The following is a 27848-nucleotide window of genomic DNA, read 5'->3' on the forward strand; positions in this document are numbered from 1 at the left end:
CCCCTAAAGAGCGTGACTTCAGGCCAGTGTTTAAACGGCTGGGCCACGCGTCTTCCAGCCCCACCCGTGTTACACAAACCCCGGGCGTCACTGCGCCGCCCCGACCTTCGCACCAACCGACCGCCTCCTCTCCCCGCTGGTCACAGGGGCAGGAGGGTTGCGGGTGGGTGGGGGCTGGCTGGGCGCAGGGGCTGCCACGGCTGCTTTCACCAAAACAGCCAGAGGAAGCTCATTTGGAAGGCAAATGGGGGGCCGTCGCTCCATGGGAACCTGCGTGCAGCCTGGCGCCTCTGACTGAGCCCGGCGCGGGTTGGGAAAGCAGGGCTTGCCCACGCCTTCTTTGCTGTGAAACACAGGGGAGGTGGGAGCAGGCACTAAAGGAGAATTGGACGGAGCTAGGGAGCATCCTTCCTGCCCCACGGCGACTGTGAGCTTGATGGCTTGTGAAAGTCTCTCTCTTTACCCCCCTGCCTGTCCCTTCTCAGAGAGGGACCGAGCTGGAGTGAATTGCTGCTCACATGTGAGTGTGAGTCGGACTTGCATGTTGTCTGCCTGGCTAGGTTATAGGCACCTGCCTCCCTGTTTGTTCAATACGGACCTTTTTTTGCCTCCTCCCGAGCGGTACAAGGGGATAATCGCCCTGCCCCACACGCGTGGGTGAGGTTAAAAAGGGTGAAGTGGCCAGCTACTGCGGTGATGGGGCCCAGGTAAATACCTACCAGGGACAGACGATGCTGCACGACTCAGTCTTTGGCTAAAGTCGAGTTTATTGGCGCATCTCGTGCGTGAACCTTCATTCTACGTGGAGAAAATTAATTTACACTTGAGATTATAAATTAATTGGTTTTCTTTTCACAGTGCAAAAACGTACAGGACAGAGACTCAGTCCTGGGGCTCCCGGGGCGAGCTGACACCACTGCGCCGTGCCATCTAATCCAGCCACACGCTTGGCCAGGGGAGGAAGGGGAAACCAAAGAGACGGACACCTGGGTTTTCAGACACACCCGTGCTGGCCCCAGAGAGAATTGAAGGGCGAGAGAGAGGGCAAAATTCAAGGCTAGAGGCTCTTTCCACTGGTTATTCCAGTGCCTCTGGCCAGCACTTGAATGAAGCCATGTCCCATCCTGGTTTGGCTGGATGGTCTCTCTCATCCCCACCCACCCCGTCAGCCTTTGCCACTAATCAAGACTCTTATCGCAGTTATTGTGCTGTCAGTTCGCAGTAGCTCCATCGGAATCACTGGACCACTCTTGATTCGCACCAGCCGGTCACCGGTTAGAATCTAGTCCTGGGCACTTAGCCTGGGCCAAAGGATCTTGGAAGCAGGAGGGTCTGGGAAAGCGAGCACAAGCAGCAGTCTGGGCTGGTCATTTCCTAGCAAGATCTCACCACTGCTAGCTAGGATCACATACACCACGGAGGAGACAGATCAGCAGCCATAGCCCTTCAGTCTTTGGCACGGTAGCTCCGGCTTGAAACACGAGCTCTTTCCACTTCCACAGTGTTTGCATGTCCGCAGTATCGAGACGTCACACTGTGTACAAATATATACACACACACACACACTCTACAGCTCAGCAGATCATTTACAAACTAATCACAGTGCGTATGACAGCATGTGCTGGGCCTAAGAAAAGTTTGATTTTCAACATAGAAAATTATACAGGAATGTATCGGTCTTCCTCTTCCGCCCCGGGAAAAGGACTCCAGGCCGTCTCTGGCCTCATTTCTCGTCCAGATGGCAATACAGGTACATGGAGACAACCATGGCTGCAATCTAAAGAGAGGAAAGTAGGTTTAATATCTCCTGCTAACCAGGGAGGCCATTTATTCTTGCCCCTAACTGGCTAGACACATCGTCTATCATGCAGCTGGAACCCACTGCTCAGTGTGTATTTTGCCCACCCCTGTGCCCGGTCTATGGAAGAGACGGGGCTGTTACAGCTCTCAGATGGACGGCGCGGGTCTTTAACTCAAGCGTTGGTAGCTGGTGATCCCGGGTTCAAGTTCTGGGGTGGCCAAGATTGCAGCTGCCGCCCCAACCGCCGTTGTCGCGTCTCTCCTTTTGCTTCCCCCCACACTAACGCCGGGGTCAGTTTGGGACGCGGGCACTGAGGGGCAGGGCCAGGCGCGGGCTGAGGTTCAAGACTCTCGGGCAGCGGTTCCAGCCGTTCTGGCCGAGTCGCTACCGTTGCGGTGGCCTGAGCTCCAGAGCACGCCTCCTTCTGCCGTGTCCTCAGGTATCCGTCACCCCCTTTGTTCCTGCCCATTCCTTCCCCTGGCCTCCCCACCTCCTCTCATTTTGCGGCTCATCCTCCTTAATCCCAACTCAAGGGCCGGACTGCATGGTGCAGGGGCTGGGGTTGGAGCCTTTGGTGGCCCCAGATGCTCTTAAAACTTGGCTGGGTGCCCCGGGAGCAGAGGAAAGAAACGGGGGCCTGCAGCCCTGGAAGAGGTCAGCTTCGCTGTTTGGTCAACGGGCATCCTTCACACTGACTCTGGCAATTCAGGAGCGACTCTAGACTTGGGAGCCAGCCAGCTCTCTCTGACCGGACATGCCACTCGTTTGGGAAGGTGGAGAAGACACAGAGGGCTGGCCTATGTCCCCACCGACTTTCTGCAGCCGGGAGACAGCGTGGGGAAACTTACCTCTAACGCACAGATCCCGGCCGCCACCCCCCCGACCACGCCCGCGTTCTTGCGAATGTCGCTCAGCAGCTGCTGGAAGCAACCCTAGGGGAAAACGAAATCAGCATGGTTAGAACGAGCCAGAACCGAGCCGGAAACAGACGCCACGTCGAACGAGGCTGCTGACTGCCCGAATAGCTGACCCTCTACTCCGCCTGCTGCCCTGGAGGTTTGCCTGCCTGGAGTGACTTGCTGAGTTGTACTTTTTTGGGTGCCCTGCTAGAGGATCCCAATTTGAACAGGAAGTCAGGCCGCTCTGAGACACCTTGATTTTGGTGCATACACACACCCCTTCCTCCCACACTGAAAGCGCCCAGCCTTGGCCACTTCCACTAGATGCCCAACAGTGCGTTCGATGATAATCGCAGCCGGGGCTCTCTTCCGCTGGTTAGAATCACGCCAAGCAGACAGGTCACTGCGCATGCAATGGTTTAGCATGAGTAGTATATGTAGGTCCTACATGAATAGAACGCGTAGCGCTGGGTTGGCTATTTTTGTTTCACGTGATCGAGGTTATTCTCAGTGGTGGCAGATGACAGAACAAGGAGCAACGGTCTCAAGTTGCAGTGGGGGAGGTCTAGGTTGGACATTAGGAAAAGGTTTTTCCCTAGGAGGGTGGTGAAGCACTGGAATGGGTTACCTAGGGAGGTGGTGGAATCTCCATCCTTAGAGGTTTTTAAGGCCTGGCTTGACAAAGCCCTGGCTGGGATGGTTTAGTTGGGGTTGGCCCTGCTTTGAGCAGGGGGTTGGACTAGATACCTCCTGAGGTCCCTTCCACCCCTCATCTTCTATGAGTCTATGATAGAGTCTAGTTATTACGACAGTCACTAAAACTGCCCAAGAGCAATATGTCCCAATGCCACATATTTTGGCACGTGATGGTGTGAAAGGCGACTTGACTTTGGTGGAGATTTGGTCCTTGTTTCTGGACCTACGTGATCTGCACATTCAATACATTTATACTCTCAGTGCATTCATAAGGTTCTGGACTGTGACTTCTGCGCACAATTCCCTCCCACTCATCCTCGGTGAGGTCTTCCACTACCCTGTCATGTTTCGGCCGAGTGTCGAAAGAACCTTAGTATAAAAAGAATAACTCAGAGACGACACTTATTAGAATCTAGACCAGGCCAGAGTTATCCGCAGGGTCGGCTTTGTTCATATTTACCACCTATAGGCCTCCAAGCCCTTTGCAAAAAAAGTGTCCTCCTCCCCACTCTTACAGATTGGGAAGGGACATAGGGAGGCTAAGCAACTTGGCCAAGGGTGTAGAGCAAGTCAGTAGCAGAGTTGGGAACAGACCATAAGCTGGGCGCCTGGCTCAGTCCCCCAATCCGTGCAGTACAAATCTATTCCTCCTCCACCTTACACGGAAGTTCTGCGATTCGCCACCGAGTCCCACCTCCCTCTTCGACGGGAAGGAGACATCACCAGCCACCCCAAGAGCAGATGTCAGAGAGAGAAAGAGAGTAGTCCATTTTCCACAGCAAAACCCACACCTTTCTGGCCGCGTGGGGCCCTGCGGCCCAAAGGCAAAGACTGCTGCGTATGCATACCTGGATGTTGCTGGCGTGTGCAGCCGCACTATTGCAGCTGCTGGTGGTGGTGTTACAGCAGAACGGTGGGTACAGTTGGTTGTGGTTGGTGTAGTAGTACGAGTCAGTGAAATCTGTGTAGTTCGTCAAGCCACAGCATTTCACCTGGGGGGAGGAGGAGCCGAGGAGTAAGAGCAAGGACAGAACGTGCCCAGCACACGGGGTAATGCCCTTTCCGCCACCTCCCACCCAGAGATCTCAACTAGCCACAGCGACAGATTACAACCTTCGGTGGCAGGTGAAGCCATCTGGGGCGATGGGGCGGCTGCAGCCCGGGAGCTACAGCCGTTTAGGACAGGCAGCAATGAGGAATAAGGCATCCAGCCGGAACTGGGAGGAAGGCAGAAGGTACTTCCCCACGCTGGAGCGGGGCCAGGCTTCTGGGACCAGCTACGACTCCTGGGACAAGAGCCCCTGGGCCGCTGATGGCCACCGCAGCTGCTGCCTCGTATGTTTTGTGCCGGTGGCTCTGGCTTGCCACGTAGGGGAGCCGGGTTGGTCCCAGCCGCTAGGACCCCACGTACGTTTGGAAAAGGTGCCCCACGAGCCGTGGCGCAGGAGGGGGGAGTCCAGTGGATGGGCTCAGACGCGCAGAGGGTCTAGAGGGCGACTAGCAGGACGGGGGCGGGGAGGTAGCGTCTTTGCCCCGCTCTCAGACTGGGGTGTCGGCCAGATCTGACCCGGGTAGGCAATCCCAGGAGGAGCCAAACCCCCCAGCAATCGGGCTCCGGGCGGCTCTTTACAAGTCCCAAGCGTCCGGGACATAGGTTCTATCCCCACCCCCGGAAGGCACCCTCCCCCTCTCTAACCAGAGACGCCCTTCCGGAGAGAGGTAGCTTGTGAAGCGACGGGGGGCAGAGACGGCGGTTCATTGGAGCCACGGTTTGCGGAGGGAGGCCGGCGTCCCTGCAACGATGCTCACCTCACTCATGGTGGTGTTCCAGATCCGCGTGACATCGGTCGCCTTCCCGTACTGACTTTTCAGGATGGGCGTCACCGTCCCTACCAGGATGTTCTCCGCCTAGGGGAAGAGAGTTCAGACGCCGTCACAGCGGGCATTAGGCTGACATGCGGGGAGAGGCCGAGGGCTTAACGGGGATTCTCTTTGGAGAATCGTGGCTTCCCTGCGGGCCAGCGTCCAGGTAGACCGGCCACGTGCTGGGTGTCAGGGGGGGGAGCGAGGGGAGGGAAGATACCACGGCTGTACCAGGCATGTGGTATGCAAGCCAGGGGATTTAGCTGAGTTTGCCAGCGACAGAACGCGCGTGAGGGCTGCATGTGGGAAGCGGGAACAGGAACGCTCGTCCCCTGGCTCGTCTGACATCACCCTGGCTTCCTGCACAGGGCTGCTGATGCAGAGAGCGGGCGGGAGTTCTCCTCTGCTTGGCCATCGCCGGCAGCCTTCGCTTTGCCGGGCTCGGTTTCACTTCCCGGGTGTCCCGCTGCAGCATGCGTGCTACTGACACTGCTGGGGGGGGAGGGGAGTGAATGAACTAAATCCACGTCCCGCCCAGCCCCTCACCCCCAATATTACAGCAGGCAGCATCGCCCACCGCACAGACAGGGCTGCGTGGCACCAGGCCTTGCGACTGGTTGCCAGGCATTTTCCGTGCAGAGCTGAGGGACAAATGGCAGGGGTGGGGCCGCCCTGCACTGGGAAAACTTCCCTCCCGTCCCACATACACCGTGACTGAGGCCTGACCCCCAGCACCCGCTGCTACAAATCGTCCCCCGAGGCGCCATTAGTCCAGGGCAGACACCCCGCATCGGGGAGCACCGTCCCGATCTCAGCTCCATTGCTCCTCTGGCATTGCCCGCCAGGCTTCGAGGAAAGCCCTTCCGGGCCCGGGCAAAGGAGACGGACATTGCATTCGCCCGGCCGAGTGAGGTCCCCGCCCGTCTTCTCCTACTTACAAGAGACGTGTAGACTAAAGCCACCACCGCCGCAGCGATCTCAGCAATGAAGATGATCAGCACGATGGAGAAGAACTAGAGGGGAGACACACGGCGGTCAGAGATGAGGGACGGCGGGGCTGGCCCCGGCACTGCCTGCTTCCCGGGCTTAGCTGGGCTGGATAAGCCCCGAGGAGGCCAGGCTGTCCCTCCTGGGAGAGGCCAGGCTGGCTTCAGCTAGTTTGCAAACGGGCCAAAGTTAAGTTTGCTACAAAGGGGACGAGAGAGAGTCGCCCTGGGCATTCCCCGCAGTTCAGCGAGCCAGGGTTTAATACCGAGCCGGACAGCTTTTCAGACAGAGCGTCTGAACCAGTCACGGCGCTGGAGGGTTTCCCTCCTCTCCCGTTTCCCTTGGGCATCTTGTCGTCCGGCTGGGCCGCTCTGACACGTACCCCCTCTTTGGATTAGAGACGTCTCGTTCCAAGGCAACCTTTGCGTCCCGCCCACGTCCAGCCAGAGATGGCAAATGCAGACCTGTGCCACTGGCGCTACGCAGCCCGCTTCCTCCGCCCTCCTGCGTCTCAACAAGCGGGCGAGGCTGCCCTGGCCCTGGAGCCAGCCCGGATCCCCGCGGCCCGGATCTCCATATTTACCATGAGCAGGAGGCATTTGCTCTCTTTCTGGGCTCCGCAGCACCCCAAGAAGCCAAGCACGACCAGGACGGCCCCGATGGCGATGAGGAAATAGCTCACGTTGACGAACAAGGTGCTGGAGGAGCCGAATATGTTGGCGAACGAGCTCCCGTCCACAGCCACCCAGATCCCGACTCCCAGGAGCACCCCGCCGCCGAGCTGGGAGGCAAGAGACGCGGGTTATTCCAGTGGCGGCTTGGAGACGACCCAGAAGAAGGGCTTAGGGAACAGATTAGCCGTCCCTTGAATCGGGGGTAATCTCAGTTGCGTTAGCAAGCATGGAAAGTGGGGCCCAGCCACAAGCCGCCCCTGAAACACTGACTCCGTGTAACTGGGTGAGTCCCTGACGACTGGTCTCGAGAGAGACTGGTCATGTTGTTGGCTCACCCAAGAGCACGAGGCATTTGCGGTAGGCCAGGGAGCCGGCGGGAGTTGTTCTGGCTCAGAGGTGGGGCTGGTGGCAGTGTGTTTTGCCCAGGCTGGTCCCAGACAGGGGGATTGGGAGACCGCTCAGTCCCGGGCCGTGGCCGTTACTGGAATGTGGAGACCCAGGAAAGCTCTGACACAGCACAGGGTCTCGGGCAACTTCCTGATTTCTACCCCAGGGCCGTCCCAGCCTGTCATTTCCTCTGATTAATGCCAGCTATGTTCCTGGCCCTGGCCAATCCCTGCGCCCAGGAGCTTATAATCATCTGCTTTCCAACAGGGCCCAGCAACCTTTGTACTTGCATGGGGTGGGCCACGCTGCTCAGAGAATCACGCTTTGCAAGTGGGGTGGGAAGGAGCGAGCCCAGTCATTGCACCAGCCTCACCCACCCCACTCAGCTCCTTCTGGCTAGGATGGCCACATTCGAGACAGGGCCTGGTTACGGTCTGCTCAGACCGTAGGGGAAAGGGTCTGAAGCCAGCGCCGGACCCTGGCAGAGCAATCAGTATCCAAGCACGCCACCCATGTTCCCCCATCGACACCTGGCCGCCTCCCCATCCTCCACGTCACCTCTTTGTCCCCATTCAAATTCCTCCCTGACGCTCGAGTCTCCCGTGACACCCTCCAATGAGTCATTTGCCTAGAATCCTGCGGAGCCATTTCTCCTTCTCAGCGGCTCTCAGACTTTAAGGACCAACGTGATCTTCTAGTCTGACCTCCTGCACCCCGCAGGCCACAGCACCTCGCCCACCCACTCCCGTAACAGACCCCAAATCTCTGGCTGACGTCCTCAGACCATGGTTTAAAGACTTCAAGTGACAGAGAATCCACCATTGACACTAGTTTAAACCTGCGAGTGCCCCGTGCTGCAGAGGAAGGCGAAAAACCCCCAGGGGCTCTGCCAGTCTGACCCAGGGGAAAATGCCTTCCTGACCCCAAATATGGCGATCAATTAGACCCTGAGCATGTGGGCAGGACCCACCAGGCAGACACCAGCTAGTGTCCCGTCTTTGGCCATGGAGGATATTTGCTGCTAGCAGGCACAGATCGGCTACACGCCCTTGGAGCAGTCTCATCGTACCATCCCCCTCCACACACTTATCAAGCGCAGTCTTGAAGCCAGCTAAGCTTTTTGCCCCCACTGCTCTGCTTGGGAGGCTGTTTTCCCTCCCAGCCCCTTTCAAAACTGGAACCACCAGAGCAGGGAACATCTCCGTGAGAAGCACCATGCAGCATGATGGATCAGGCTCGGGTAGCCAGAGGAGGGCAGAATCCCCATCCCTGCATCGGCATCGAGACGAATGAGCGTTCTGGAGCCTCCCAAGATCTTTCCCTGGCTGTTAGTTCCCAGCCGTGTTGGTAAGGCCCCACCTAATTCATGGCCATGAAAAGCACATCATGGGCCGTGGAATCTGATCTGCCCCGTGAAACCTGGAGCCCTGCCAGGGTCTCCTACCCTGCACAGGGCTCCAGCTGCTAGTCCCGGCCCGGGATGGGAAGAAACGGGACTGCCTCAGCCCCTGCAGGGGCCACTTCTGGGGCGGGTCTGACCCACCTCTGGGAAAATCCTCCCGCTGCAGGAAGCTCTGCGGCTCCGGCTGTCAGCCCCTCACTGAAGCGGGAGACACCCGGGAAGACTGGACCCGTGTTAACCCTCCCACCCCCCAATACCTGCCACCCTCACTTCTGTGCTGCTGCTGGCGCTGGCTTTACAACTGGGCGCCCAGCCGGCAGCTTTCCTCTCCGGCTGCCCGGCTCTGAAAGCAGCTCCCCTTCCAGCAGCGGGGCAGAAGTAAAGGTGGCAATCACACAACCCATCTACTATAGTCACACGGCCTCCTCACCCTCAGAGCCTTTTGGGTCGGGACCCCACAATTCCAACACCGGGACCTTTCAGAGGTAAACACCGGAAAGGGTGAAACTGACTAATATCAAAACTGGCTGTGACATTCCAAAATGGATCGTCAGCCCCACACATTGGGCTAGCAGGGACCCAGGCAGCCAGCCAGCCTCCCTCGGGAAGCTACCGTATCTCCTAGCCAAGCCCAGGGGGGGAAAAAGAAACACTAACAAGAAGTATTTCCCCCTGGCTTTGAGAATTGCTTCTCCCAGGGGACGCCACGGGAGCAGAGCAGCCCCATTGTTCCCCCACAGACAGCTCTGCCTTCGCCAAGTCCCCGTTGAACACACGCCAGCTGAGCGAGAAAAGGTGACCTTGTCCACCCGCCACACGAAGCCACGCCCTTTGGGGCAGGGGACAAAAGTCAGAAGGGGAGTCACTCATAGCCTCCATTATAACCCCCACCGCTGATCTTTTCTCATCGGATCCAAAGCAATTAGGACAGTGGGGGGGCGAAGGATGGGGAAACCCTACGTTAGAACCACCTGGGAGGAACCTGAGGAAAGCAGACACGTCAGCCCTTCGGGGGAAAGAGACTGAATCATTGTTATTGTGTCTCCCTGCAAGTCTCAGAGCAGCCTTCGTTTCGGAGCCGCTAGCCCCTCCTCCAGAATTTGGACCGGGATTTTATGTCCTAGTTGCTCTGGGACCATTGGGAAAAGAGTCAATAATCGGAAGGATGACCACCAATCCCAATAGATCCTCAGGGCTGGTGGAGGCAGAGAGAGAGAGAGAGACAGGCCAGAGTTGATTGGAAAAATAATGGGATTCCTTCCCGCCCCATCCCCCTGAGGAAAACGTAGACAAAACGAAAGAGTAGGTTTTCTGACAGCCCCCACAGCCCCAGGACAGCAGACACTTTCCCTGCATTTTCAGTTAAAGGAGAATTTTCAAATTTTCCATTAAAAAACCCCCCCAAAAAAGTTTAGATGAAAGATTTCTGGCCCATCCTAAAACAACCTCCCCACCTGGCAAAGTAAGAGAAGCAGAGCATCTACTGTCTGGTCCTGCAGGATACCTGTTGACAGGCTGAGGATGGAGAAGAAAGCAGGGCCGAAGGCCGTCCCCTCTCCTTTCCCCATCCTCTCCAAGTATAACTCGGTGCCGTTCGAACCCTGCCAGCTTCGGATGTCACCCTAGTGAATCGAGGCAACCGATGATCCCCCACTTGGAGGCTTCAGGACAGAGTGAAACTGCAAAGAGCACGCAACAGCCGTCTAGCCAGCACGGGCATCGCCCCCCGGGGTCCCTGAACAGCCACGAGGCTCTGTGGCTTTCCAGGGTACCCTGCACAGACGGCAGAGCATGGAAGCCACCAAGGCAGAAGAATCACTGCCGCCACGACTCGGATTGTACCGAGCGATTTTAAGAGAGACAGAGAAAATAAAGCCCACTTCTTCGATGGTGGAGCCATAGCCTTCCTCTAGCGGGGCAGCCTGGCTGGCTAGACGCCGCAGCCCAGAGGTTGCACACGAGTAAGAGCTTTTGGATTGATCCTGGAGTTCTTGCCCGCCCCGTGTTCTCCTTCCAACCTCACAGGTGCTATTGACACCGGCGGTGTGGGAGGAAAACAGTCAGTGGCTGTCAGAGAAACCCCCCTTCTAACTGGTCAGTCCAGAGACACACTTGGAGTCCCCCGGCTCTCCGTGATCTCCTGGCGTCTTGGCCTTGTTCAAGGCGAATCCAGCTGCTGGGAACAGATGCACCATGGCGCTGGTTGCAGAATCCATTAGCCCCCTTTGTTTACTGGAACAGCTCCAGCAGGACGTCATGTTCTGACCAACTGCGGGGGGGCCCTTGAGAGGAACCCTACACCTACTGGAGGAGTGCTTTACGTTTCCTATTCAAAACTGGCCGTGCCAATGCCGCTGGACGACTTGCGTATGTTCTCGCTTGCGCCCGCACCGCGACGCAGGGGCGTCTACATGAGCTGCCACGCACAGCCCTGGCCTCAGTGCAGACGGCCCCCGAGCCTGAATTCAGAGCACCGGGAAAGAGACTGGCACCCGTTGCAAACAGCTGGTCCAGCCAGAGTCAGCCTGTCCGTGACAGCCCAGCCCTTCAGCAGATTGCATTGGGGGCAGTCCCATGGCTCATCCCGAAGTTCCCTGAGGGCCAGCAGAGCCTTGAGAGCAAACAAACAAACAAACAAAACAAAACAGAGCCCCAGGTTTTGGACATTTGCTGGCACTGATATCTGACCCCAGCAACAAAGAGAAAGAGCCTTCAGCGCAGCCGATACTTACAAATATGGCCGTGTTAAACAAGATCATCATAACCTTGAGGAAACTGTAGCAGCCCATCTTTGCTTCTGCAAAGAAATCAGCGGGATTAGCACAGCATAAGGGGTTAGTCCTGAGACGCATCTTCCACACAGGGAGGGGAACTGGCCAGCGCTCGTCCCCATGAGAGAAGATTTATGGCAGATCAAAGCCTCCCACGGCAGCAAGTCCCAGAGACTGCTCAGTTACCTTCCCTGGGGGCTTTAAAAAACTCGAGAAGACCCAAACTGCTCCCCTCTGCAGAGAAGGAAGAAGCTGAAGCAAATTAACTTGCCTCTGAATCTTGCTCAAAGAGGCCGAGGGAAGTTTCCCTTTAAGAAAAGCAGCCCAGGAACAGTGGCCTTCAACTCGGTCTCAGAAGAAGTGGGATCCTCTGCCCTCCAAGGGGGACAGATCTGAAAGGTGCTGTGTTTCTAATGCGAATCAATCCCCCCCACTCCCCCCGCAGAAGGAAGGGGTCACACTGGAAACGCAGTGCTTACCTCAGTGATCAAATCCAGAGGGGGCAAAAAAAAAAAAAAAAAAAAAAAGAAATCCAAAGCAGCCTGGAGAAACCAAGCCAGGCAAAGAACCTGTAGCCCTGGGAGTCTGTCCTGCCTGACCCAACCCTCCTTTCCTTTAACCAGGTGCTGTGCTCTGCTTTTTAACCCAGCCTAAGTGGCAGCTGTCTCCTCCAGTCAGAAACTTCCCCGTCCAGCCCAATCAAATCCTTCAGGGGATGGTCCACTCCTCACAAACTTTTTTTTAGTCCTAGTTGCAGTAGAAGTTGACTCTTCAGTCCTTGCTGGCCCCTAGCGGCACAGGGAGATATTGCTCCTCGCTCTGCTCTCTGGGCCCAGATTCTCAAAGAGTTGTAGGTCCGGATCTCTTGGAGAATCTGGGTCCCGGAGCTGGGGTTACGCCCATTGTTATCAGCGAACCCTTCACCTCGCTGGCTGCAGCCTGATGGGAGTTTGTCGCTTTCAGCCCAGGAGCCCCCGGCCAGCGTTTGTGAGCGTCCTTTTCAAACCGCCAGCGGCTGGCGGGGAGACGTGTGCGCGTTCTGTGGGTGCTGCGGAACGAGTTGCCCCGGGCATGCCTGTGAGAATACGCGTGGGCATATTTGCACAGCTGTGTGCATGTGCTTGTATGGGTCCCCACATGTGTACGTGTGTGCATATGTAACCCACATGCTTGCGTTGCAACACTTGGCGGTGTAAATAAGGGAAGAAACAGTGGAGAGGATAAATAACTGCGGTCTCTGGCCCAAATCCTTGAAGGTGCTGAGATGCCTAATACTGCTTAAATACCTTTCACGCTCTGGGCCTTCAGGCTGGCTGGGTGGCGCTTCTGGATTCAGAGATCCTAGATTCCCAGGCCAGCAGAAATCACTGTGAACATCTCATCTGACCTCCTGTATAACACAGGCCAGAGAATGTCTCCCAGATAATCCCTAGAGCAGATCTTTTAGAAAAAATCATCTGAGCTTGATTGAAAAATTGTTAGTTGACGGAGAATCCACCACGACCCCAGGTAAATTTGTTCCAATGCTTAATTAATTAATCACCCCTAAGAATGAACATCTTATTTCCAGTCTGAATTTGTCTAGCTCCAGCTTCCAGCCACTGGATGGTGGATGGGCCGGCGTCATCCAGAAACTGGGGAGACGACCGGCACTAGCTGTACTAATCAGCTGTTTGAAAAGCTACTTGGGTGATTTCCTTTGTGGGCAAGCAACCTGGCAGGTTGCATTTGCCCCAGGGAGGAGCCCTAGGGGACCGTAGGTGCGTGCGCGGACTGATATGTTGCATTTGAACTTGTGGCAGTGACAAGGACTAAAACTTGGGGGTGCCTCCCCCCAAAGCTATTGTCTTTAGCCAGCTGTTACTGACACTATTCAGCTATGCTCAGCTCCCGGGCCAAACCCAAGACTAGGGCCCTAACCACTGAACCACACCACCCTTCCTCTCGATTGAGAGCTACCGGGCCAGCAGGAGGTCTAATGTGACACAAGACCCTCAAGGAGGATGGTGGCTGGGTTTTCCCTCTCCCACCAAAATGACTTGAAATTCTTTTGCCTTCTGGTTGTAAAAGCGCTACCTGGCAGGTTAAAGGGCTTGGGGTCCCAGAGTCACAAACAGCAGGGACTGGGGCCGGCTGGTTACAGCCCAGAGGTGGTTGCAGTGGAAGCACGGCAGGGAGATGGACCTGGCCAGTGGTTGAGTTCCCTTATCGGGCATGAAGCCGGAGCTGGCCAGGGGATTAACTCCATTTCCACCCAGCAGACTGAATGGATGGAACAGGAGACCTGTGGGGGTGAGAGTTGAGCATGCAAAGAAGCCAAACCCAAGGGAACACTGCAGCCTCGAGGTGTCTTATCACGGACGAAGCTGGGCCGTGGCTCTAAAACCCTAGAACGAGCTGGCTAGGGCGCCACTGGATGGAATCTGAACTGCTCAACTCTGTGTCATGGGCCCCGTACTGCCGATGGAGATTCTCCTTAAACTCAAGTGGTGAGGACCCATCCTTTTGGAAGAGCCAAAAGACAGGAAGGGTTTTACAGGTCAAATTCTAGAGGGAAACCAATACGTTCAAACTGGCTGTCTCTGGCTGGCTGTAAGTCTCAGGGGTTGGCGAATTTGGAGGGGTAGGACTGTGCTCCCTCTATAGGGGAGAAGGTGAAAAGCCAGCCCTGCCCAGTTTCATTTTCATGGACTGTAATATTGCTTATCTCTAATTCCACCCGCCGGGTTTTGTTGCTGGAATTTGTCTGTTTTGATTGTAAAATGACGATCCGTTATTCTTGTACCCCTGCAAGGGCCCGGGGAGTGTGCAGAGGGTGCCTGGGCGGGAGCTGATCACCCTGACTTGCATCGGTAGGGGACTCGGGCTTAAAATGCCAGCACAAGAGGAAGGAGGGGAAGGCTGGGTTCTGGAACCTCTAGCAGAAGGAGCAGGGGTTCTTTCCGCGGAGCCTGTCTGGCTCTGAGCGTATTGCTACAAGCAGTGAATCTGTGGCCGGGGCAGCAAGCTGGGTACGGAGCTGGCTTTGCAGCCCCCCCCCCCATGACCGACCAACGCCAGTGCAGGTGTGGTAGGTGTGAGGTAGGGCTGTGCTGACCTCAGAGCCCCCTGACCTGCGAGGCCGGTGGAAGCAGAGCAGGCGTGACGGAAGGGGACCCGGGAGCCCCACGTGGCAGCAGCGCCTGGCGGAGGAAAGCCGCAGAGGAGAGCTCCCATTGAGCGGGATGGGGACCCGGGGGATGGGGTTTGCGGGGGGACTTTCAGGCTGTCATTCTCAGGGAGCTGGTCCCTGCTGTTTAGGAAACGCTGGGGCTGGAGCTGTTCACAGGGGGCTCATCTGGGGTGGCTGGTTGGAACCGCCCAGCCTGCCAGCCTCCCCGGGGTGGTTTGGATCCAGCTCTAAACCTGGGGGAGGTTGGGCTTTTGGGTCAGGGTTTGGTCCCTTTCTTGTGGTGATGTTTACGCCTGACCCCTGAAGCACTCGACTCATGCAATGGGGAGACCGGGACCCCTGGATTTATCTCTAGCGTCTGGTCTCTGCTCGCCGGTTGGATTCAACCCCGCGGGGCACGTCGGTGTCACCCCAGTGTGCGAGCAGCATCCACCCTTCAGCATCTCCCTTCCCGCGGAGCTAAAGCCCAGAGCCCAGCTGGGCAGAAGGGGCTCCGGGAAATAATCTTGGAGAAGTGCAGCCCGGCCCGTTTGAACCAGACCCATAGCTTGGGTCTGAGGAGCTGTCACTGCAATCGGAGGCTGGCTGGCCCTGGAGGACCGTGTAGAGGAAGGAGGCGGTGGCCGGGTGGAGCGGGCACTGAGCGTCTTTGCAGACGGTAGCAGCGGTGGGTGTGTTAGAGGCTAGTGGGAGATACGGCCTGGGCCAGGGAGACGCCAAGAATCAAATCAAATCCCCTGAGTTAAAAATAATCATCGGAGCTAATCTGATGGGGGAAATGCCACCCGGGGGGGATGTACCATCTCAGAATCGCCAGGGCGACCAGGGCACTCGGACAGCCAGTCCCCATTCATGTCGAGGGGACTGTGCGCCCAACCCCCAAAATCGCCCCCCTCCACCGGGCACTGATCCTGTCCAGTGCTGAGCTTCCTCAGCTCCCGCTGACTTCAGCCGCAGAATCAGGGCCCCCGGGGGACCAAAAGCCAGGCCGAGGGCCCGGTTCGTCTTTACACCAATGCCCTTTTCTACCCCGGGGGCAGAGCGGTGCCAAGGGGCTGCTGCACTCGGAGACTCAAGGCCCACGGGGCGTCCCAGCCGGGTTCTGAAGGCAGCTGGACAGCATCCGTGCCAACCGGTGGGGGGCTGTGATTTCTCCTTCTGCCTAATTCCTTCGCTGGAACGCACAGAGCAGCCTGTGTTAACGGCCAAGGCTGGGCGAAGGGCCCCCGACTGCTAGAAACCCGTGCCGAGAGACGCCAAGGGAACCCCGGAGACCGCGGGACGGAGGCCGCCGATAGGGTGGCCGGCCAATCGCCGCTGTGCTGGGTGCTTCGGTGGACCCCCATGGCACTGTCTGCTGAAGGCGGGTCCTTTAACCGGCCACCAGAGCTGTAATAAGCCACTGGTGCTTTTGGAGGCCTGGAATAAAGCCTGGTGCCAGACAGTCGGCGCTACGGACCCTGGCCGCCCAAAGGATCCACCAGCCAGGGGCTTTACTGGACCCGGCTGGTGGATTCCCTAGAACCCGGGGACGCGCCTTAGAACCGGGCACGATGCAGGCGTCCCACGTGGCTGGCTCAGTCCTGGGACCAGGTAGCTCTGCCGGTGCTCTCGGTCTCTGCTCTTTGGCAGGAGGACCCGTTCCTCTGCTACTGATGCAGCTGGATTCCCAGGGCAGCACGTCTTGTCTCCAAACCGGGGGAAACGACCGGAGCGCTCCGTGCGTACACCAGACCCGTCAAGGCCAGAGAGCTGAAATGTCGGCAGCTTTTTGGGCGTGGGGTGGAGGCGATGGCCTCCCAGCCCGGATCCTAGAGGAGAGGTGAGCTGGGGGAGAAACGGACCTAACGCTTCCCCATCAGCCTGCAAGTCGTTTCCACAAACACGTTAACAAACTTTGGCCCCTGTTCAGCTCAGAATTACCCTCCCCGGTTTCTCTAAATGGTTCATCCTCTCCTCTCCCGGGCAAAGAGGGGAGGAACGGTCAAAATGCCGGGTCGGGCTGCAGGGGGCGGGTCAATGCCCCGCTCTGAGCCGGACGCCCTGGGCAAATCGTTTCACATCTGTGGGCCTCAGCTCAGCCCTCTGTAGAACAGGGCTAGTAACTCCATCTTTGGGGTCCCGGCCTGTTTAGGGCGTGAGCTGCTCAGGGAAGGGACTGTATCTCCCTGTGCGTTTGTGCAGCACCGAGCACGGCCAGGCCATTAGGTGCTACTTCCACAGAAATATTATTATTACTTGTTTGCATTGCAGTATAGTCCAGGAGCCCCAGTCCCGGGCCAGGACCTCGTTGTGCTAGGAGCTGTACAAACGCAGAACAAAAAGATGGCTCCTGCCTCCACTATCTCCCAGGAAGACATTCGTGGTTGAGCAGCAGAATCGTCTTGCTGGTTTTAAGGCTTTTGTAGCCTTTCTAGCAAGCCTCCCACCCAGGGGCAGGATAACCAGTAGGTCTGATTTCATCCAGCAGCCGGGAGCGGCTCACAGCCCCACGGGCCAGAGGCTTGCTGTGGTTTTTATTCGGTAGCCAGCTGATGTGTCCGTGCCCTTCTGACGTCCTTGGATCACAGCATCACAAGGGTGAGCAAGGAAGGTCTGCCCCGGGGAAAGAAGGGCACCTTTATTCAAGATGGGGGTGGAGTAAAAATGTCCCCTGGCTGTGTTTCATGCTCCTGCCAGGTGTCCGTTTAGCCTCCCTTTAACGTGGCTGGCATTGCTTCTGACGTGGCTCCCGGAGCCTGAACGCAAACTCCACTGCCCGCGGGGCTGGCCGCGCACGGATCTAAGCTGCGTTGGTCAGGAACGGCCGCACCAGCGCGTGGGAAACAGCAAGACATGCTGAGCCCTTCCAGGTAGGCCAATCGACCAGAGAAACCAAGGCATCCTGGGGGCTTCTCTTTAGCCTGGGGGGAGTTTTTTGGTTTGTTTTTCCTCTGCATGGTTTCGTCTCGCTGCACAGCTGGATCTTCTAGGCCCATTCCTGGGCTGCTGGTGGGAGGCTCTCCGGGGCACCGGTTTGCTGGTGATTGCACCGCCGCCGTCCTTAGAGAGGAAGGATGGCTTTGCAGGTGAGGCACCAGATCGGGCCTGAGAAGATCGAGATTGCGTTGCCATCTGGGGCCGGTCACTTCATCTCTCTGTGCCTGGCTGTAATTTTGGATGGACCCCCGGCCTCTGCCTTGTCTGTTCAGCTTGTCAGTTCTGTGGAGCACGCTGGGATCCTGGCCTTCGGCCCTTTAAGCCAGTGGGTTTCAAGTTTTTTTCATTTGCGGATACCTAAACGTTTCAAATGGAGGTGCGGGCCCCTTTGGAAATCTTAGCTGCCGTGGGGGCCGTGGACCACAGGTTGCAAACCACTGTTCTGTGGTAAGAGCAACCTTCCACGGACCCCTCAGATGTAGTCTGCAGAGCCCGCAGGGTCCACGGACCACAGGGTGAGAACCCCTGCTCTAGTTGATAACCTGATCTGAGCAGGTCTGGCTTTGCACAGCAGAGGGCAGCCGTGCGGGCTCATTAACAGCCCTGTAAACAAGGCCAGCCCCTCACTGCTGTGGTGGAGGCGTGTGAAAAAACTCTTAGCCGCTGCCCAGAAGAGAAGAAACGACCACACAGGCCAGGCTTGTAGAAAGGCGCAGGGCTTGTGGGGAATTGCAGGTTTTTTGTCCACGGAGGGGCAGATTTTCACTGGGGGGGAGAGAGAAAAATGTGGCTGTGGTGGACGTGGTATAATACAGGTAATACATTATATTCCCATACAAACCCCGGCATAGCGCCCAGTCTTTGCCGGGTGCACAGCTACAAACGGCAAGGGACAGACATCAGGCATGTGGCTTATTGCACGCCGGGAAGGTGCTCGCTCAGGGGTGATGGTGGGGTGAGAACCTGTCGGCCGGTAGAAGTGGCAGCGTATCTCCCTGCTGAGTAATGCAAGCTCAGCTCTGGTCACACACGAGCGGCAGATTCACACCCAGTTTCCCCTCTCCCACAGACTCACCGACCCCATGAGCTCCCAGGATGCCCTACTGGGCACAGTCAGGACGCTAATTCTCCGCGGCGTGCCCACAGCTACCTGCGGTGCACAAGGACTGGTCCTCTGGCCCCTGAATACCCCTCCCTCCATGACCCCACAGATCATCCAAGTGCTTTCCCGAGCCGTCCCTGCACCTCCCCATGTGAGGGAGGTTCTGTGGTCCCTGCTCTCCAAGTGGGGAAACTGAGGCACAGAGTGGCGGTGTGAACTGCCCATAGTCACACAAAGAACCCAGCCTGTCTACTCTAGGGGCAGGTGGGGATGTGTGTGTGTTGTGTGTGTGTGTTATGAAGCATCTTCTTGCGTCTAGGAGCAGCAGAGCAATGTGAGCAGCAGTCTTGGCTACTCCCCTGTACCAGGACACGGTATAGGCTCTGGCATGGCCCAGCTCCCCCGGCTGGGGGGGGAACAGGGCTCCCTTTTCCCTAGGGAGTCTTTCGGGCCACTCTGGCCAGCTGGGAATATGTCTAGAGCGGGCGGTCCCAGGTTGGGCCCTGCCGACCCTCCTCCGAGGTGTTACCCCGCACAGGCCAAGACCGTGATTGGGAGGAATCACAATCCCTTCGCCCCCAGCGTCAGCCGGCGTGTCCTCAGCGCGCGGGCTCTGGCTCTGGGTCTCACGGCTAGAGCGGGCAGATTACAGCTGGCCCAGCGATCCTGCGGCGGGACTGGAGCCTGAACGCGGCCGTGGCGCTATCCCCTCCCCTTGACCCCATACACGCACGGAACATGCTGCCCTGGGGCAAGCTGAGCTGACCCCACATCACCTCTGGGCCTGAGCCGGCATGGCTGGCGAATCAGGCACGCTGCTAGATTTGCGAGCACGGCTTTTTAAAGGCAGCCGATCCCGGTGCAATCCTGAGGCTCCGTCGGGCCCGGAATCCCAGCACGGCCTGGCGCTGCTAGGCGGATACATCAGGGAAGGACGTAGCTGCTCTCTCGCTCCCGGGAGCTGGATTCCTTGGCAGGGAGCAGGGGGAGAAAGCCAATGGACTTGGCAGGGCCAGGCCTTCTGGAGAAGACAGCGTGTCCCAGTGCCGTATGTACACGTGTGCGGGAGGAATCCCAAACGTCTGGGTCGTTCTCCGAGCACAGGAGGCACGTACTTGGACCAGGCTGGCTTTATCGGCGACACTAAGAGAGTCTCTCTCCTTAGTTCTCTGGGCAGCCACGGACGGTGTCCCGGCTATTGGATTTCTGTGACAGCGAGGATGGTGTCTGAGCAGGGAACAGCCTCAGTTAGGAAAACTTAAAGTAGGCGGGTGAGTCCAGCCGGGCAGTGGAGAATGGGGCGTTTCCTCTGTTATAGGGGGTTAAATATACACGAGTTAGCAGCTTTGCAAAGGAAACAGGCTCAGTAACGGCCAGCTGCAGCCCCAGCCTCTCTGACTGGCAGCCGCATCCAGCTGGTGAGCTAAGCCAGCTGCACGCTGTCTCCCCCAGGCAGATGTATTTCCGAAGTGCTCACTCACCAGCCCGCCTGCCGGAGAGAGACCTTAGTGCATGCAGCTAAAGCAGCATTTTCCTTAGGGGTGTGTGTAGGGGGGATGCTGGACCAGTGGCCACGCTAGCCAGAGCAACCAGAACATCTCTGAATTCTCGGGGGGAGGCGGGGGTAAGAATCCTGCCAGCTGGGTCTGTCCATCAGCTCAGCCCCGTGCGCTAATTTGATGTGCAGGCAGCAGCCACTAAAAAGCTGCCACCATCTGCGAGGAATCAGAATCAGGGAAGATGTCGGGTAAGACGTTGTATTTGTAGAGGTTGGACGGCTTAATGTAGGCAAGGCCCGTGGCAGAAGCTGCTCCTGCCTGGGAGCTGCCAGTCAATGGGTTGCAAGATGGGCACCCCCTGCCGACCTCTCTCTATCTCTCATCCCCTTTCAGGCAGGCCGGGCTTACGCAGCTTGTTCCGCTGCAGGTGCAGATCAACCACAAAGTCCATGGTTTGTCCGGGCTTTGGTTCGTTATGAAATACAGACAAGAGACCAAATAACCAGGATCAGACGGGCTCATTGCTCTGAGCCAATCATAACATAGTCCAGGAACAGGTCCAAAGCACCCATTGTGCAAGGTGCTGTACAAACTGAGAACAGAAAGCTGAACTGAAATGGAGCAGCCAGCCACGGAGCAGAGATGGATGTGATTGATCTACTCATGGATCCGGAGCAGGCTGCCCCCCAACTCTCTGCGCACGCCAGGCATCGGGAATCGGCATTCACCTTTGGTGAGTCCCGTGTTTCTCATTTTAGACGGCACCTTTCGCCCAAGGCTCTCTGAACACTTTCCAAATCAGGTAACACGGTCCTCCATCCCCCTGCAGCAACAAGTGGGACTGCCTCTGTTTCATGGGGGGGAAACCGAGGCACGGAGGGGGCTAAGTGACTTGCAAAGCCAACTTGTGGCAGAGCTCCGGGTCTCTTTCTCTAAATACTAGTCACCACCGCTCCTCTCTGGGGAATTGCTGTGGAACTCTCATCTGACCAGCCAGAGAGATTCTCAGGCCAAGAGCTGCCCTGCAATGACGCATGAAGCCCCTGAATTCCTTCTTTCTCCCTGAGAATTCACATCTGTTTCACAACTTTCCAGGCCTTCTTGCGGTCTGACGGGGTGCGTGCGTTCCGCTGCCTGCTCAAACCCAGTCATGTTTACCTGCAAATCTGTCCTTCTCTTTCCCTTCACCGAGGCCCTTTCAAGCTTTAAGGCTAAGACTTTCAAACAGTTACCGCTTGGTTTGGAGTTGGACCAGCGAGGGTTAGGAGAAGTGAGGGTCTATTGTTGACACGTGCTGTTTATTTTTCTGGGCTTTCTAATGGTCTGATAAGCCGCATGGGAACGGATCCTTTCTCCCTGGTGCATAAAGGCGTAGCGTGGTTACCGGTTTACGAAGCACGGAAAACGTCTGAACGATTAACACACCCGAGGTTATCTTTTGCCAGCCCTTTTTAAATGTGCCAGCCGCGCTCCGACCATGGCTGCATGAGCACCTCTGCTAGGACAACGTTGTGCGAAGCGCGGCTGCCGGTCCGTGGAAAGAAACAGCAATGTTACGGAACGCCGTCGAGGAAGGAGTAACCTTCGAGGTCTTTCGAGAGGCCCCACAGGCTGTGCAATGGGAGAGCTCTCTCGATAGCCAGGAATCTGACTAGCCTCCATCCAGGGTCCACGTAGGAGCTGACCAGATTGGGTCCGAGGGGGTTTTGGACCTCCATTAGGCTGGGCTTTGCCAGGGCCAGTTTGCATTGCTTAGCACGGCCTCGTGGGCAGCTCTTGCGGGAGCCTGGCCGCCCATTGGCATCAAAAACCGCATCTTCCCAAATGGGGGGACCCCATCTGAAAAGTGGGGCTCTGGCCGTTTCCGTGCCCCCCATGTCCCTTCCCTGTGAAACAGAGATCACAACGCCCACTCCAGCAGAGTGCGCCGCGTCCAACTGAACGTGGAGAAAGGCCTTGGAGATCTTCGCCCGGCCGGTGCCCTACAAACTCCTGTTGGTCACGGACTGTGGTCACACCACTGGACTGAAAGCCACTGTTCTCTGCTTCTGTTACGGCAGCCACTGGCTGTGTGAAATGGGCGCCACCCAGCCCCACTCTGTGCCCAGCTCTGCTCCAGCCCTGCCCCCAGCCGTGGCCCCTGGCTCCCGGCTGCATCTCTGCTCCCAGACTCCAGCCTCGGCCCATGGTCCCAGATTCGGCCCCCACCATGGCCTGGACACAGTTCCAGCCCCACTCCCAGCCCTAGACCTGCCCCAAGCTGCAGTCTCGGCTTTCGGCTCCCGGCCTGACCGCAGCTCCGGCCTCAGCCTTGGGCCCCGACAGCAGCTCCGGCCCCAGCTGCCGCCCCAGCCCTGCTTCCGGCCCCAGCACGGACAGAAGTAAGGGGGGCATGTTGTAAAAAGTCTGGGGACCACTCCTTTAAGGGCTGAGCTTCCCAGATAGAGAGTGTGGGCAAGAGGCTGTGAAGAACCTGACCCCTTCAGAGCAGAGAGCAGCTGGAGTGATGGGAAACTCTTGCAGGATTCTCCTGTTGCAGATCAGGCCTTAGCAGTGACTGGTTTTGGCCTAGTTACTCCCGTTGCTTTGCTAGTGAGCTTTCTGGTCAGAAAATGCTCCCGTGGGGGATCTGAGTGGGGTTGTTGATCAGACACTAAACAGAGCAACTGGGACGTGTGAATAATCCAAAGTGCCTCATTTCAGAGCCTGCATGCTGGGTGAATGTACCAGCCCCGGCTCAGTCAGTTTTGGGGCTGCACTATTGTGCTTGGAGAGGGCTGGCGGGTCTCTCTTTCTCCCTTCTAACACCAAGAGGCGACGCAGCGTGGGGTGGCTGTTACAGCCAGGGCCTCGTGTGTGGACGAAACAGCCACACAACTCTGTGTCACCTCTCCGCATTAGGAGGGAGAAAGAGAGACCCGAAAGCCCGCTCCCAGAGATGCCCCGTGTGATTTCAGTTCCCAGAGGGAGCGTTTGATGCAAACCAAGTCTGGCACGGCGCAGAGAAGCAAATGCTAATGTATCTTCGGTGCTCACAGATGCTGCTATCTGCCAGCCAAATGCATGCCAAGGGACCCAGCCCATCCCCTGATTGAAACACGCTTTATAAAAGTCGTGTAGCGCCTGTGCTGCAGCGTTGGCTTGATGCAATCGGGGTGTGTAGGACATCCCGTGCTGCCTACCGCAAGCATTCCAACATCAGGAGTCAGGCCTCCCCGCAGTCAGGAGACTAGCTTATAAATCATGAGATTTTAAAACTTAATCAGTGGTGGCTTCTCCCTCCCTTCTGGTTTCAGAAGGGTTGGATCACATTTTCAGGCTTTTCTTGGCAACCATAGAAAATGACTTTAAAAAAACCCTACAAAAATCACAGGACTCCAGGACCTGGGGCTTTAAGAAAAACACCAGATTACTGCTAAAATCATGATAATTGGCAACACGCATCCGCTGTGTCCCAGCTTCCTGAGGGTGCCTTAAACCAAGGCATTGAGGCCAGATTCGTTACTGTCTGATAACCTCTTTGCACGGTCAGGCGATTTTAAAGGGTGTAAGTGGAACCCACTGGGGAGTGTGTGATGTGTCGTCCTCTGCACCTGATCTACAGGACACCGGTCCCAGAGCCATGGTTCTTTAGCTCACGTTGTAGCAGCTCTTGCTTTTAACTCCCCAGTTCAATCCACAGTGCTTCGGCTAAGAGGGTGGTTTTCAAATCAGACAAATACCCTGGGAGTAGGGGAGGCAAAGCCACTATGGCTGGAGCCTGTGGTGTAGGGGTAGGAGGAGATGTGTCTGGAGTGTTATTGCACCCTGGTGATTCTACATCCTTGCCCCGCTGTAGTTTCAGCCACAGACCACGTGAGCCCATGCAACGGCTGGCTAAGGGAGATGCAGGCTCCTAAGGCGAGCCAGGCATAGGCCGAAGTGGGTTTGCACCCGTCACGCACGGAATAACGCACCAGCCGATACAGCCTGCAGGTTATTTGCAGAGCAGTGCGTAAATTCAGCCGATGACTGGCGTGAAGCAAACAGCCTACCCAGCTCTGTGTGGGAGGGAGCTGCAAATAGCTAGACGCTCCTGGCAAGATTCTGCCACGGGGGGCTTAGAGACGCTCCGCAGCCGTTGTGAAGACGCAGCACCATGGACGTTTCCTCCAGCAGGGGGGCAGTCAGGAGACAGCTGCGACGAAACTCAGCAGCTCCGGCCCAGACGGGGGTAGGGTGAGGCTGCTCAGGCGACATGCGGAGTCGGGACATCCCTTCCAGACCCCCCCTGCTCTCCTGCAGAGCCCCGCCGGTAAACGAAAGCTGCTCCTGTCCCCCTGGAATCCTGAGGGGAGGGGTTGTAGCAACACCCCGGCCCTCCCTGGGGTCAGTCTGTCTCATTGAGGGGTAACTTGCACCCCCCTCTGCCGCAGGGAATTTGGCCCATAAGCAAATGCAGGAGCTGGTGCTTGCAGAGGGATGGGGCTCCAGGCCCTGATATTTATTAGCCAAGAAGATCAAAGCCTGGTGGGGCCAGGGAGTTAGCCACGTGCAAACGGCGCCGCTAGCCCACACCGCCGAGCGCTGCCGGCGACATTTGCCGTGCCTGACTCTGTCCACCGTGAGGTGCACAGTCAGGGGCTCGCGGCGAAGAGCAGAACGGCTCCCGTGCAGCTGCAATCCGGGCCAGACTGGCCCCAGCCCACCCCGCGGTTCCCGCGGCTGCGCACCCAGGCACCCCTTCGTGCCGCAGCGCTATCCCGAGAGGCGGGCGCCAGTGTCACCAGCTGGTAAAACGTGGCGTGCCTGACCTCTGCAAGACGCTGTTGCCTGTCTCCCCCTCATGGCCCATCCAGACAGATTAATACCCTGTCTAGCCTGTCTGTGGGTGCTGCCAGCACCGGCCCCGCTACACACGCACGCAGCACACAGGCGCTTTGTGTTGCTAAGCTTAGCTGGGATAAGCTGCAGCAGACGTTGGCAACTGCTGATTGCTCCTCGATGCTGGTGAACTCCTCCAGGCTCTCGCCCAAAGGCTGGGGAAGATTTAATGTGCTTTTGACTTTTATTGAGTGCCCTTCTTTCGAGGAGTGAGGGGACCCTGTTCCACACCGCTCTGAACACGGGTCACTTGGCGGTGCTAGAGAGAAATGTCTGCTGGTCTCTCCTCCACCAGGGAGAGGCGCTAATCTGAGCTTGCCATGAGACCTGGTCAAAAACGGGGTGTCTTTTCCTTGCAGAACATTTCAGTTTTTCACAAATATTTGAATACCAAAGAATTTCCATCAGAAACTGAAACAACGTTGATGTGGCAACGCTGCTGCAGTGCCTCATGGGGGTTGTAGTTTGGGTGCCATACGCTCCCATTCTCCTCCATAGGTCAGGCTCTTTGGTTGGACTACATCTCCCATGATGCACCAAGTCTTGGCTTGGGGGGGAGAGAAGCAGTGCATCACAGGAGAACCTGGCCATGGTGCATCATGGGAGATGTAGTCCAGACAGGGAGCCTGGTCCATAAAGGAGAATGGGGACATGAGGCAATTAAACTCCGACTCTCATGAGGCAATACAACAGCATCACAGGCACAGGGCTAGCTGAGCTCTGGACCTATTTTGTTCCCTCTTGAGGGCACCTCTCTTAAGCTAGATCTCAGTCTGCAGACCCCCTAGTTATCGACCACGATAACATGCTTTTGGGCAGCCTGCGTTGGCCGTGTTTGTCCATGCACGTAGGGGTTTGCTGGGGCATCTCCGTCACAGCCGCGCCTGCAAAGCCTGCATTCTCCCCTCTCCCTTCATGAAGGAGCACATCCAGACCAGCTGTAACTGGCCGGGCTGGGGATTTAAGGCACTTGCAAGGTAGCACTGGAAGCGCAGCTAGGACTGCCACTTCTCCAGGTTCTCCCAGGTTCATTCCTTGTTTGAAGCAGGTGTCCTGGGACATCTCTAAGTGTGCGCAGGACGCATTACCAGCCGTTCAGTTTTAGGGCCTCAGGATCACCCCGGATGTCCGGGTTTTTTGTACCTCCGAGGTGGTAACCCTACATTACCAAACCCAAGCAGTGGTAATGATGGGGGAATCGAGGAAGGCCCCTGTGGTCTATGGAACAATTGTGATCTATCACTTTACATTCTCGGGTTCCCCTGGTCCGGCTTGCAGGCTCGGCACAGTTGGGAGGCGTGTGATCTGGGTCTGACAGCAGTCTGGGCTGCAGCCAGCCTGCCTAGCGTTTCAGTGACGAAGCCCAGCCAGGTTTGCTAATGGCAGAGTGTGGTGTGCCTGCGCTCTGCAAATCAGCGGCTGGACTCCAGCCCCGAGGTGGCTGCCTTTCAGTGGTGGGTGAGTGTATGGTGTATATGGGAGGCCGGGCATCATCTTACTCCTCCTGGAGCGAACAGCACAGCTTTTCTTCCCTTCAGTGGCAGCAGGATCGGGCCCCGAGTCTGTAACGCCTCTGGGGAGCCAGCAGAACAGAAGATGCTCTGCCCCTGCAAAACATTGACAATAATAACTGCGCCTGTGAAGGATGGAGCACCTACAACTCCCAGGCACGTCAGCCGGGGCCTTGTCCTGCCAGGTGCTGAGTACCCTGTACTCCCCTGCCCTCAAGTTCTCAGAATCTCTTGGCAGCAGGCACAAAGGAGCAGGGTGCAGCTCCCTGATTTCGGGAGCCGGTTCTACACCAGCAGAGCTTAGAGCTGCCTCGAGGCGGCTCTAAAATACACTGGCTGGTAGTGGCTCCAAGGGGCCATCTACTGGATAGAGATGGCGGGAGCACAGTAGAACTCCAGCCATCTTCTCTCCCAACACTGAAGATCTTTGTGTCGTAGCAGGCCAGCGTGATGACGACTTCACCTGTGCGAAGGGATGGGGAGAGCCGTGCAAATCGGCAGCTGTCCGCTTTCCGGCCCCGGATCATTTCTGGCGGCTCGCAACTGGGATGCGGATACACATTTGGGATCTGCCAGGCGCTAAATTCCGTTTTCGCCTCACCCCACCATCATCCAAGTGTTCCAAGCCGCCCTGCGGAGGCGGCCTCGGTTCACCTTACGGTGCTTCTCATCAGGCTATTTTTCACTGTGTTTCACTCAGCCATCTCCCATTAAGGCTGGAAGGGGGGGAACCAAGGCAAACAGGGAAAGAGAAAACGCACTGGTCCATGAGAACATAATTAGCACAGCTACTTGCACTCACGAGCAGAGCCCTCGTTCGCTCAGAGACAGTCCCTAGGCCAAGGCGAGGAGGGACCGTGACTTCCGCGAGGTCACCCAGCAGAGCGGTAGCAACGCCTAGAATAAAGGCAAGGCACTGGATCTCTCTGACAGCATCTGCCAGGAAGGCTCACGTGGGGAGAAGGAATTTCGGGGCGGGGTGAGTAGAAAGTGGCCGGAGGACACACCTGCAGGGGAATATATGGAGTGAATCATTCCCCCTTCATCCAGCTAGTTCCAAAGCTGATAAGAATAAGAGCCAAAGCTTTTTGCTGCTGCTGATAAGCTGATTTATTATGCAAACAGACTTTTCTCTCCCCCCACCCGCCCACCAGTGGATCGTGTTGCTGCCAGGACTCCATAGGTGGCCGCACCTCACACTCCAGGAGCGAACAGCTGTTCCCCTTTCATCCCGTGCAACTGACAAGCAGAGCCGTGGGAGAACACAGCCACCAGCGAGGACGGCTCGCAGGCCACCCATGG

At 57.1% G+C, this 27848-nt stretch overlaps 1 protein-coding gene and 1 long non-coding RNA gene across 2 annotated transcripts; both read right to left on the reverse strand.

Moving 5' to 3' along the window:
- Positions 1 to 747: 747 nt before the first annotated feature.
- TSPAN1 (tetraspanin 1) lies at positions 748 to 12088 on the reverse strand. Its single transcript, XM_067567739.1, has 8 exons — positions 11960 to 12088; positions 11442 to 11506; positions 6830 to 7027; positions 6198 to 6272; positions 5206 to 5304; positions 4245 to 4388; positions 2650 to 2733; positions 748 to 1777 (listed from the first exon to the last, which is right to left on the reverse strand). The coding sequence occupies exons 2-8, from the start codon at positions 11496 to 11498 to the stop codon at positions 1724 to 1726; spliced, it is 711 nt and encodes a 236-aa protein (XP_067423840.1). The 5' UTR covers positions 11499 to 11506; positions 11960 to 12088; the 3' UTR covers positions 748 to 1723.
- Positions 12089 to 26278: 14190 nt separating this feature from the next.
- Positions 26279 to 27547, reverse strand: LOC137166153 (uncharacterized). Its single transcript, XR_010923577.1, has 2 exons — positions 27349 to 27547; positions 26279 to 26642 (listed from the first exon to the last, which is right to left on the reverse strand). It is a non-coding gene; the product is annotated as an uncharacterized lncRNA (long non-coding RNA).
- Positions 27548 to 27848: the final 301 nt, after the last annotated feature.

The sequence above is a fragment of the Emydura macquarii genome, unplaced genomic scaffold, assembly GCF_026122565.2.
Source record: "Emydura macquarii macquarii isolate MOO-44397 ecotype Brisbane River unplaced genomic scaffold, CSIRO-AGI_Emac_v2 contig_2805, whole genome shotgun sequence".
Taxonomy (NCBI): domain Eukaryota; kingdom Metazoa; phylum Chordata; order Testudines; family Chelidae; genus Emydura; species Emydura macquarii.